The following is a 12,254-nucleotide window of genomic DNA, read 5'->3' on the forward strand; positions in this document are numbered from 1 at the left end:
ACCCGCATGCATGTGCGTGTGTGGTCCTAGTGTAAGTGATGTCTGCGGCCACACAGGATGCTGACTGCGTGTGTGACTCGTGGGCGTGCAGATGCAAGCAGACCTACGACACGTCTGTGTACAGGCTGAAGATCACAAAGGGTCTGGCCAGGGTCCGCCGCCGGGCTCCGAGCTGGCGAGCACACCGACTGCTGGATGGGGCGACGCTTCCTGCTCCGGTCCCTAACTCATTATTAAGCTCCTCGCTCTTTGCAGACGCTCCCTGCGCCTCCCCCGCTCCGGGCTGCAGCGGCGCAGGCGCCGGGCCGAGCTGAGCGCCGAGCGGGGAGCGGGCGGCCGCGCTCCGGGCCGGGGTCCCGGGGGAGCAGGTGAGCGACCCGCGCCGCGCGGCCCCCACGGCCCTTGGCTAAGGCGCCTCCCGGCCGCGCTGCGCCAGCGCCCCCGCCTTCCCTGCCTGGCAGTATCCGCTCGCCTCTGTTGGCATCCTCCTCCTCCCCCTGCCTGGCATCCCCCTCCTCCTCCTGCCTGGCATCCCTTCTCCTCCCTGCCTGGCATCCCCCTCCTCCTCCTGCCTGGCATCCCTTCTCCTCCCTGCCTGGCATCCCCCTTCTCCCCCTGCCAGGCATCCCCCCCTCCTTCTCCTGCCTGGCACCTTCCCCTCACCTGGCACTTCCCCTCCTCCCTACCTGGCATCCCCTTCTCCCTTCCTGGCATCTTCCTTCCCTCCTCCTTTCCAGGTATCTCCCCCACTCCCGACTCTTTCCGTCCTCCCGCCTGGCACCTCCCTCCACCCCCACCCCAACCTGGTACCTCTTCCTCCTACCCCTTCCTTGCACCTCGTCCCTGACTGGCAGACTCCCATTCAGCCCCTCTGTGACACCACCGCCTCCCCAGCTCTGCCTGGCATCTTCCCCTCCTTTCCTCTCCGGTACCTTCCTATCCTCCCTCCACCTGCATCCCCTCCTTCCCTCGTCTGGCACCCTCCTGCCTGGCACCTTCCCCTCCTCCCTCTCTGTCTGGCACCACCTCCTCCCATTGCCTGTCACCTCCCCCCTGCCGAGCACTTTCCCAACCTGCTCCTGCCTGGCATGCTCTGCTTCCTACTCCCCCTGTCTGGCACCTTCCCTCCCTCCCCTGCCTGGCATCCTCTCCCTCCTTCCCCTACCTAGCACCTTCCCATCATTCCCCTGCCTGGCACCTTCCCTGTCTCCACTTGCCACAGTCTTCCCTGGATGCCCCTCTCTGATTCATGTTGTCCCTCTGTCCCCTACCTTCTTGCAGGGCACATCCCCCCCAACCCTGGACTGGTAACCCCTCCTCTACCGCATCCTCCTCTCCTCATCCTCCCCTCTGCTCTGTCTCCCAGACCCCACCAGCTCCCCTATCCCCAGCACTCCCCGTCTCCAGCCTCTTCCCTCCTCATCCCCTTTCCTCCCAACCCTGCTCAGGGTTAACCCATGGGCAGCAGCCCCTTTTGCTCACATGGCTTCACCGGATCCTGAGCCACTCTCAAGCCTCACCCTGTCACCCACCCCCCACACCTACAGCACTGCCCTCTTCTGAGCTCCCATGGCCCACTGTCTGTCCAGGGACTTCAGTTCAGAAGTTGGGTCCTGACCCCAGCTGGAGGCCTTCCTGCTCTTCCAGAAGGGAACGAATCTGGGAGGACAGGACAGGGCAGCACTAGCAGGGACCAGCACGGGGGTGCGTAGGCCAGCCTTGGTCACGGAGCAGCCTGACTGCCTGCTACCACCCCTGGAGTCTCTCCTGCTCCCGGGCTCCGGGGCCATCCCAGTTACAGTCTTGACCTGCCCTCTGGTCTTGCCTCCAATGCCCAGCTCTCTCCCTCCACCCGTTGCCACACCCCCAAAACTGGCCACTCCAGTCAGGGCTTGGGGTCTGCCTTGAGTCCCTGCTCTGTCTTTCAAGTTCTTTGTCCTGCAGGACCCTAGGGCCGGTCTCCATCTGCTTCCCACACACACCGCTCCCATCCACACCCTGCCTCAAGCCGCCCCAGCCCCAGCTGGCCCGTGCTGGTTGTCTCCATCCCAGCCCCTTTCTGCACAGTGCCGGCTCTTCCGCAGACCTCCGCGCTGCGGAGTTTGGCTCCTTCCCAGCCTTCCCAGGCCTCCTTGAATCTGCCTTGGGGCTCAGGGTCTGGCCTCTCCTTTCAGATCCTCAGAAATGGCCCTTGGTGCTGCAGGCGCAGTGGGCTCTGGTCCCAGGCACCGAGGGGGCACTGGATGACTCTCCAGGTGCAGCACCCTGCCATCTATGACTCCAGGTCTTCAGCACCCACCCACTTCGGTACAGGTAGGTGCTTCCTCCCCCACCAGCCCAGGAGCAGGAGCTCTGGGGCCCCACGGAGAGTCAGCCAGCCCTCGGCCCCTGCCCCGGCTGTGTGCCCCCTCCTAGCATTTCTGCCCCCAGCTGGACTCCTCAGTGCCCATGGCAGTGCCTCTCTGTCCTTCTGCCCACCCGGGCTGGCACCTGTCATTCATGTCCTTTCCTCCATCCCACATCCCTTTTGCTGCGTGTCCTCTCACCTCCTGGTGTCCCAAAGCCATTCTGAGCCAGGGAAAGCTAGCCTGAAACCATGTGTTGGGTTCATGTGAGCATGGTCTGGGCTCTGGCGTGCTCCACTTCCTCCTCAGCCAGACACCCAAACAACACCCCATCTCCTCTCACTGTGCACATGCAGAAGCATGCACATACGTGCACACGCTCACACGCACACACACCACATGCTCTCCGAGAGCTGGAAGGAACCTGCTGATTCCTTGGCACAACTTGGGCTCAGAAACCTATCCCTAGACATGCTGTGCAAACTTCTAAAAGCCCTGCAGGGCCCCAGCAGGGTTCTGCTTGTGGCAGCCGTCTATGGCGCAGCCTGCGGTGGGAGCCAGCCCTGCCCTGCCCTAGGCAGACAGCTAGCTCTGATGCACTCTGGGGCGGTTGTTTGCTTGTAGGACCCTCCTAAGCCTCCTAAGCCTCCTCCCCAAAGAGTGAGAGGGAGATGGTCTGCTGGTCCCATATCAGTCCCCACTTGTTCGAAAGGACACACTGAGGCTCTGAGCAGAAAAGCCACCTGCCCCAGAGCCCCACCCTGCATGGAAACAGATGGGAGCTGAAGTCTGATCTGAGCTCTGTCTGTCCAGCCCCACCCATTGTCACCCTGGCTGGCCACAGCGGTGGGCATCACTTGGCAATCGGGTGGGTGCTGTCAGGTCCTCACGGCATGGGGAGCCCAGTCCCTGTCCTCAGGGCCTGCTGCCTTGGAGAGCAGCCTTGGCAATCTGGCAGAAAGGGCTGCAGGACACACAGGCCTCGGGACACTGAGGAGGGAGACATCAGGAAAGTTCTGGAAAGGTGCAACTGGAAATGGCTCTGAGGTCACTGGGGTTTGGGGAGGTCTGGGGCTGTGGGCGGAATGGGAGTGAGTTCTCTGCTTCTTCCTCAGAAGAGGGCAGAGGAACTCATCCTCCTGCCGGGCTGCACTGAAGGCTAGGGACGGTGCTGTTCCCTTCCAAAGTCCTCCAGTGCCGCTGCTCTCCCAGCGAGGTCCGGGCCCAGAGGAAAATGGGGCAGGACTCTGGCTGCTGGGGAAGCTGGGCTGGCCCAGAGGATCCAAGCCACTCAGGGCAGCAGCAGGTGCCAGTCACCTGGTACCATCACCAAGGAAACACGCCTGGTGCCGGCATGCCCAGCCCCACACCTGAAGCCCCTGACCACCTGCAGGAAAGTCAAAGCCTCCAACCACCTCCCTAGCACCTGAGGTGAACTGGGGACTGGTTTCTCAGTTTGTGGTGGTTGGTTTTTTAGCTGAAATTCATAAAGCAAATGTGTGAACTGGTATATGAAACCAAGCACTCTACAGTTCTGGGGTATCTGAGGGCAGAGGCCAGGTTGAATTGGGGGCAGGCTGATGGGAGGCAGCTAAGCTCTCTGGGGGGTACACCTGAGGTGGCCCCCACGTGGAGAGTCCTCCTAATACTTGACGTGCACTGAGCTAGGCCCTAAAGGGCTCCCCAGCAGCAGTTGGTGGGAGCCCTGGGCTGTTCCAGACCTCTCCTGAAGGGTCGCTGCAGGATGGGCACAGGGGCGGAGGGCAGGGGAGGCCTGTGAAGATTGGACTTGGTCCATCCTAGTGACACCCGGCCCCAGAATGGCCCTGGCCATGAGTCAGAAGCCCCAGCTCCAAGAGTGACAAGGTGGGAGAGGTTTGGCATTTTATTTTGGAGTCACATTAACAGGCAGCCGGTGGTGTGCGCTGCAGGCTCTTGGCAGCCAGGCACTCGGGCATTTAGATGGTGACAGGCCCTGGTGTGGTATCTAGGCGTCGGTCCTCACCCCACGCTGGCAGTGTGATTGCAAGTGAGTGCGCATCATTAGGGAGAATTAACTGGCGGAGGAATGAGCTAGAGGTGTCACCAGGAGGAGGCTGAGCTGCCCATTGGAGGTGAGTGGGCTTCCCTCAGCTGTGGCTGGACTCCCAGCCATCTGGAATTGCTGTACCAGAGGGGCCAAGCTGAGGCCACTGCCTGCTTTTGACGGGCACTCGGCTGAGGGACATCTCGTAGGGAGTATAGCTGTGTCCCCCCCACCTCCACTGTGCTCCTTGCTAATGAGAGTATGGGAATCCTTGGTGACTTATCAGGGATCATAGAGGAGGGCTGATCATTTCAGCCAGGCCCACCTTTTGGGATAGCACATTCTGTTTATTGAGTTTCCAAACTGCGACACCAATTCTTGGCACCCTACACTTACTTCCAGGGATTTGAGAATGTGCCTCGTGAGCGTGTGCCCCACACCGGCCTCCTACTGGAACTTACAAACTTGGACCATCTCCCATGTGAACCTTTTTCCCAGACCGAAGAGCATTCTGGGAAAATGCCCTGAATGAGGAGCACTGTGCCGGGAGGGAGGGAGAGGAAGACGCAGGGAGGTGTTCTTACGTTCCACCTCAGTTTCAGGTAGTTTGCAAAGATACATGTAGTGAGGAAACTGAGACAGAGGGAAGAGATAGAGGAGGGAGAGCATGATGTCACCAAGGATGCAGTTACTGCATCAAATGCAAACCATGAGGCCTGGAGACCGTGATCCCCTCAGAGAAGCAAGCAGTTACATGATTTCTACTGTGCATGAGATACAAATCAAATGACTTGCTCAAATCACTGTGATTTCTGGTCCCAAGCCCCGGGGACGTCTCTCCTGTATGAGGAAATGAAGGGGATACTAAGTGAAAGAGTTACACAGTGTCCTCAACAATGTCACAATGGCTTCCTAGGGCTAAGGCAAAGACCAACACAGTACTGCTCGGCCATAAACATATTGGTAATATTGCTTAATCCAAACATAACATTCAGAGCAACTAGAGGAATGCACTACCACCTTCATGAAATACTCCTGTCTTTCTCTTTTGTAAGAGACAGGGTCTCACACTGTTGCTCAGGCTGGAGTACAGTAGTGTGATCATGGCTCACTGTAGCCTGTAACTTCTGGGCTCAGGCGATCCTCCTGCTTTAGCTTACTGAGCAACTGGGACTACAAGCTCAAGCTGCAATGCCCCCTGGCTTTTGTTTGTTTTGTTTTTATTTTAGTAGTGATAAGGTCTCACTGTATTTCCTAGCCTGGTCTGGAACTCCTGGGCTCAAGCAATCCTCCCATTTCAGCCTCCCAAAGTGCTGGGATTATAGGCACGAGCCATGGAGCCCAGCCAGGAAATACTCTCTATGTTGATATTTACAACAATGTTTCTGATAAATAGCAGGCAGCAGGAAGGTATATTTAAAGTTGGAAATTAAGTACAGAGTGACATTCTCCAGGTAGGGGTAATATCCTGATAAAGAGCTCCTTCAGCACATAAGCCCCACAGGTGAGTTTGGGTATGAGGAGGGACCAGTCCTGGTCTTTCCCCACAGGTTCTGAACCGGTGGAAAAAGAGGCACAGGCATCAGTTAACTTAAGGGCAGGGAAAGCTGAACTGAAGAGAGGCTTGAACCTGAGACCCAAGTGTAGGAGACAGGTCCTGTTCCCTAACCGGGGTTTGCTTACCTGGGCATGGGCACAGAAGGAGATAATCTGTGTCCTGCAACAGACTAGCCCAGAAGGGGAGCACTGGCCACAGGAAAGCAGCCTTGCCTTCAGTACCTCACCCCAGCCACCTGGGAGAGGGATTGTCCGGCTGGTACAGCCCTTGCCACCTCATCGGACACAGCCTCCTCCCACGGGGAAGAAGCGGCAGGGGTGAGCGCTCGGGTCATTCCAGCATCTCCTCTCCTGGGGAGTAAGTTAGATGTTTCCTTGTGAACATGTAAAGATGAGGGAGTAGGGCCCGTCAGCAGCGGGGTGGATGGGACACATTGCTGGACAGTGACATCAAGGCTCAAGTCCACCCCTTTCTTATCTCTCCATCGAAACAACTGCCACATCCTTTTATTTGATTTTATTTCCTAGATAAGCATCAAGTCCATCCACTTCTGACTCCCACGTCACAGCCCTAGTCCATGCGCAGTTGTCTTCTGCCCCTATCTAGGTGCCACATACCCAGCCTTGCCCCTGCCTGCATCAGACCCCAACCCAGCACAGGAGCCAGAACGAGCTTCCTAAACACAAATCTGATTTGTTCAGCCTTCCACTTCCTCGTGGCTTCATTCTTATGCCCTCACTCAGGGTCCTCACACATGCTGTTCCCTTCACCTCCGACACCCTTCCCAGCTCCCCTCACCTGGCTAATTGCCCTCATCCTTGAAGTCCCCACTTATGTTTCACGTCTTCCAGGGGGTCTTTCTCCCAGCCCACCCACTCTCTTTGTCTTGCCGCACCTACCAGAGAGTCTAAGACTGAGTTGCAGGGCTCCATAAAGGCATGGGCTGTATCTGTCTTGTTCCACACAGTGCAGAGAAGTATTTCTTGACTGAATGAGCAAATTGTGTGAGGCAGTGGGCAGAGAGAGGGTAGCTTCCCAGCTCCATGGCTGATTCTAAAATGAACCCCCAATGACTCTTGGTGCTGTCAGCCTCACCCTCTCTACACCACCATGATGCAAGGGTGAGCCTTCCCTGCCTGCCAGCCTTGTCCTGCTGTCACCTGAGCTGCCCCATGCCCTGTGCCCAGCAGCTCCTATAACTGTGGTGGGAGAAGTGCTCCATGCTCATTCCCCTTCACTTACTCCTCTGGTGAGGGAGAGTGTCACTCCCTCTGACCATGGTTTTGCCTTTTGGAGTTGCAGGGAGAAACCCCTTTCTCTCTCTAAGCCATCTGATACCGCGTTTCAGCATTTGGAGGCAGTTTTCCCATATGCCCTGCGTCTCCTCCTGGAAACTCCAGCTCTGGCCCCTTCAAATATTCGCCAACCCTGTGCACCCCTGGGGAGCACTGGAGAGGCTGTGGCGTATGCTTGGAGCCACCCGGGCCTGTGCTAGGAGGTGAGCTCTCCCTGTCCAGCCAGGCAGATGGGGAAAGGGTACTCAGTTTTCTGAGTGACATGTCTCATCTGTAGAATGGGACATTCTGGCCTTCTATAAAGAAGCAAGGGTAGGCCGGGCGCGGTGGCTCAAGCCTGTAATCCCAGCACTTTGGGAGGCCGAGGCGGGTGGATCACGAGGTCAAGAGATCGAGACCATCCTGGTCAACATGGTGAAACCCCGTCTCTACTAAAAATACAAAAAAATTAGCTGGGCATGGTGGCACGTGCCTGTAATCCCAGCTACTCAGGAGGCTGAGGCAGGAGAATTGCCTGAGCCCAGGAGGCGGAGGTTGCGGTGAACCGAGATCGCGCCATTGCACTCCAGCCTGGGTAATGAGAGCAAAACTCCGTCTCAAAAAAAAAAAAAGAAGCAAGGGTGATGCCTGACCTTCTGCACAATGCCTGTATTCATCAGTGCCCCTTGCCCCTACAAGGCTTCAGATGGGATGCTGAGCTCTGTCCCTGCTCCAGGTGTCATCTGTGGTCCCCGAGCACCATCTAATGCCACCGATGCCTTCCTTGGCTGCAGGTCCCAGCCTGCCATTCATGCTGCCTGCATATGCCACTGGCCACCACCCAGAAGTCTGTTTTTCCTGTTCCATATCTGTGAGCCCCAACATGGAGCTAGCTTAGCTTTAGCCCATCATTCCAGCCTGCAGCTCCCATCCAGCCTGGTGCAGTCTACAGGTGTGAGAGGCATTTCTTCTTTGCCTTTCATTTTTTTTGAGACGGAGTTTCACTCTTGTTACCCAGGCTGGAGTGCAATGGCACGATCTCGGCTCACTACAACCTCCGCCTCCTGGGTTCAAGCAATTCTCCTGCCTCAGCCTCCTAAGTAGCTGGGATTACAGGCACGTGCCACCATGCCCAGCTAATTTTTGTGTGTGTGTGTATTTTTAGTAGAGATGGGGTTTCACCATGTTGACCAGGATGGTCTTGATCTCTTGACCTTGTGATCCATCTGCCTCGGCCTCCCAAAGTGCTGGGATTACAGGTGTGAGCCACCGCGCCTGGCCATTATAAAGTTTTTAATTGGAAAAAAAAAAAGGTGAGCCAGCAGGGTCCAGGATGGAGCCCTGTGGTCCCTGAGATGGCTCAGTGTGGGCCGGCAGCTGAATCCACAGCAGGAGCCTTGATGGTCGGTGGGCTTGAAGGAGGTGTCCGGGAGTGGGAAGATGACCCCTGTGGAAACCTAAGTAGATGCAGGGGAAGCTGAGCTCCAGCTTCAGGCCTACAGCTTCTACTCCACTCTTCCCAGCAGGAAGCAGCACTGTGCTTTTCTGTTTTCCTGCCTCAGTTTCCCCTGTAACTCCCCCTTCACCATCACCTCACTTGCATCTTACCCAGGCTTCTTCCTTCAGAAAAAAGTCTGTCTTTGAGACACTTTTGAAGGTGTATCCATTCAGTGGACAGGGATGTCTCCCGCTGCCACCCACCATCACAGCCCCAACCTGAGATTCAAGAGCAGCTGCCACAAACATGGTGACCTGCAGGAAACGAAAGAGTAAAGTGGCTGCAGGCAGAGTAATAGCAGCCTGTAGAGCTGAGGGCTCATTGTGGGTTTTGATAACTATTTCAAGAATTTTAGCCTGGGCGCAGTGGTTCATGCCTGTAATCTCAGCACTTTGGGAGGCCAAGGCAGGAGGATCTCCTGAAGCCAGGAGTTCAAGACCAGCCTGAGCAACAAAGCAAGACCCCATCTCTACATTAGAAAAAAAAAAAAAAAAAAAAAAGAATTTTACATGGTTTAATTTATCCTAACCATAACACTATGAGGCAAGCGTTGTAATCATCATCACTCCAGATAAGGAAACTGAGGCACAGGGCATGAAGGAACTTTCCCAGTGGTCAAGGCAAGAATCCCAGCTGGGGGTCTCTCCACCACATTTAGCCCTCAGACATTTGCTGTGCCCAAAATTCAGGGGACCTCACAGGGACAAGACAGCCACTGCTTTATTCAAGGTCTCAACCCAGCCCCTCCTCTTTTGTCCCCAGCACTGAGTCTCAAGGTCAAAGGCCATTGATCATCTCACACACAGCCTGTTCCACTCATCAACCTTCACTCCTGTGTCCCTAGGGTCCTTTGAGTTTGCAACCCTTAAAACGGAATGGGGAGGAGACACGCCGGTCGGAGGGCTCTTGCCCCTCTGCAAAGGGAAAGCCTCTCCCCACTTCCACCTGATTGTCTCTAAGTGGACTGGTGCTCTGGTCTTGCCAAGTTTCTCAGTTTTTAACAGATTCTGGAAATCTGGCTTGTATGCGAAATCTCCCAATCTTTAACGTTGGTGCCTAAGTTTAAGTGTTTAGGACACAGCGTGGCTCAGCTAAACCTGTGACCCGCCCAGCGCACGGCACCCACCTTAAGCTTGACTTGCCTGCCACTTGTACCCTGCCCTCCCTTCTATCCCCCAGCTCAGAAAACAAACCAGCATTTTTCACTGAGAACTCAGGGGCCCGAGTTTGAGAAACACTGCATTAACAATTGCTGTCACTTATTTATTTGTTTGTTTATTTATTTGTATATGAGACAGGATCTCAGCTCCGTCGCCCAGGCTGGAGTGCAGTGGTGCAATCATGGCTCACTACAGCCTCGACCTCCCAGACTCAAGCAGTCCTCTCACCTCAGTGCCCCAAGTACCTGGACTATAAGTGTGTACCACAACACCTGGCTAATATTTTTGGATTTTAATAGAGAGGAATCTTGCTATGTTGCCCAGTCAGGTCTCAAACTCCTGAGCTCAAGCAATCTGCCTACCTCAGCCTCCCAGAGTGCTGGAATTACAGCCTCAAGTCACTGCACCTGGGCTGCTATCACTTTAGTTGGTTTCTTGTCAACAATGAAATTATAAACAAATGCGGAGTCTTTTCAAAAACCTGAGGACCCTCCCGCCAGAACAGATCCGAATCCCAGTTTGAGAAGCAGCACTCATAAATCCTCATGAAGGCTGCTAATGGGAAGGGCAGGGCTGTTGTAGAATCCCTCTCAACTTGTCTGTGCCTTAAACCCAGAGTATTAACCCCTGAGGACTTTGGGGTACATTTGATAACCAATGGGGGAGCAGTCAGGTAGTGACTCAAAAAGAACGTGGACCTTATGATCAGAAAACAGGAGTTTGAGCCTCGCTTTTGACACCAACTCGCTCTCCAGCTCTGAGTCAGTCTTTAAAGAACTCTGTGCCTTGTGTTCCTGTCTTTAAAATGGATGTAGTAATAGTCATCCGTTCGGCTTCCTGGAGTGTGTAGAGAACCAAATTGGATAATGCATGTTGAACCATTTTGTAGGCTAAGCTGCATGAAACTCTATGTGTTAATTTGGAGGTGTTTGACAAAGTGTTTCCCTGTATCTTTAGGGTATGATACATAAACGTGGGCTGGATGCAGTGGTGTGCTGATAAATGTTTAACAACTGGCTCTTGGCAGGATGGGGAGCAGGAGCAGAGCTCCGATTTGTATTGTTCGCCAGTTCCTGTAGTCTAAACACTTCCCACTAGCTGGGTGCAGTGGCTGAAGCCTGTAATCCCAGCACTTTGGGAGGCCACTGTGGGAGGCTCGCTTAACGCCAAGAGTTCAAGACCAGCCTGGGCAACAAAGCAACACCTCATTTTTAGAAAAAATTTGAAAAGTTAGCCGGGCATGGTGGCATGCAACTATAGTCTCAGCCACTCAGGAGGCTGAGGCAGGAAGATGGCCTGAGCCCAGGAGGTCCATGCTGCAATAAGCCATGATCACACCACTGTACTCCAGCCTAGGTGACAGCCAGACCCTGTCTTGAAAGATAATAACAATAATGCTCCCACAGTGGCTGATGTTAAGTTACTGACATGACACACTAACACATTGCTGGCTGGATGTTACTATAATTGGGCAAATTTGCTAAGAATTGAAGAAAGACTAAGCCCCAGAGGGTGTACATTAGTCTGGAGAGAGCCTTGTCTTGCTTCTGGTCCCTTTCTCAACACATTCAGCAAAGATTTAGATGCAGATTGATGGTCACACTCACTGGATTTATGAATGACACACAGCCAGAAAAGATGGTGAATATTTTGGATAACAGAATTAATATTCAAAAGCTGTCGACATTCACCTTCTAAGAATTATGGGCTAATTCTTAGAAGATGAATATTAACAGGAATAAACATTAAGTGTCCATTCTTGAGACAAAAAGGCAACTTTACAAGTAGGGGACAGGGAGACATGTTTTGCACAGAGCAGAAGAAAAATTGGCTGGGCGCAGTGGCTCGTTTCTGTAATCCCATAACTTTGGGAGGCCGAGGTGGGCAGATCATTTGAGGTCAGGAGTTCGAGACCAGCCTGGCCAACATGGTGAAACCCTGTCTTTACTAAAAATACAAAAAGTAGCTGGGCATGGTGGCATGTGCCTGTAATCCCAGCTTCTTGGGAGGCTGTGGCATGAGAATTGCTTGAACCCAGAAGGCAGAGGTTGCAGTGAGCAGAGACCGCACCACCGCACTCCAGCCTGGGCAACAGAGTGAGACTGTATCTCAAGAAATAAAAAAAGAGGTCGGGCGCGGTGGCTCACGCCTATAATCCCAGCACTTTGGGAGGCCGAGGTGGGTGGATCACGAGGTCAAGAGATCGAGACCATCCTGGTCAACATAGTGAAACCCTGTCTCTACTAAAAATACAAAAATTAGCTGGGCATGGTGGTGCACGCCTGTAGTCCTAGCTACTCAGGAGGCTGAGGCAGGAGAATGGTTTGAACCCAGGAGGTGGAGGTTGTGGTGAGCCAAGATCGCGCCATTGCACTCCAGCCTGGGTAACAAGA

General features: G+C 54.5%; 1 protein-coding gene across 2 annotated transcripts in view; it reads left to right on the forward strand.

The window, feature by feature from the left end:
• The first annotated feature begins 260 nt into the window (after window positions 1-260).
• The window catches only part of SMARCD3 (SWI/SNF related BAF chromatin remodeling complex subunit D3), a 39,444-nt gene continuing 27,450 nt past the window's right edge, over window positions 261-12,254 (forward strand). Inside the window, exons 1-2 of one of the 2 annotated variants that reach the window (XM_039472545.2) lie at window positions 261-368; window positions 2,175-2,313. In XM_039472545.2, coding sequence (XP_039328479.1) covers window positions 2,275-2,313 — 39 coding nt within the window. In that variant the 5' untranslated portion in view covers window positions 261-368; window positions 2,175-2,274. The remainder of the gene's footprint in view (window positions 369-2,174; window positions 2,314-12,254) is intronic. The other variant, XM_074378908.1, reaches the window with a different exon arrangement.

The sequence above is a fragment of the Saimiri boliviensis genome, chromosome 10 (genome assembly GCF_048565385.1).
Source record: "Saimiri boliviensis isolate mSaiBol1 chromosome 10, mSaiBol1.pri, whole genome shotgun sequence".
In the NCBI taxonomy this organism is placed as follows: domain Eukaryota; kingdom Metazoa; phylum Chordata; class Mammalia; order Primates; family Cebidae; genus Saimiri; species Saimiri boliviensis.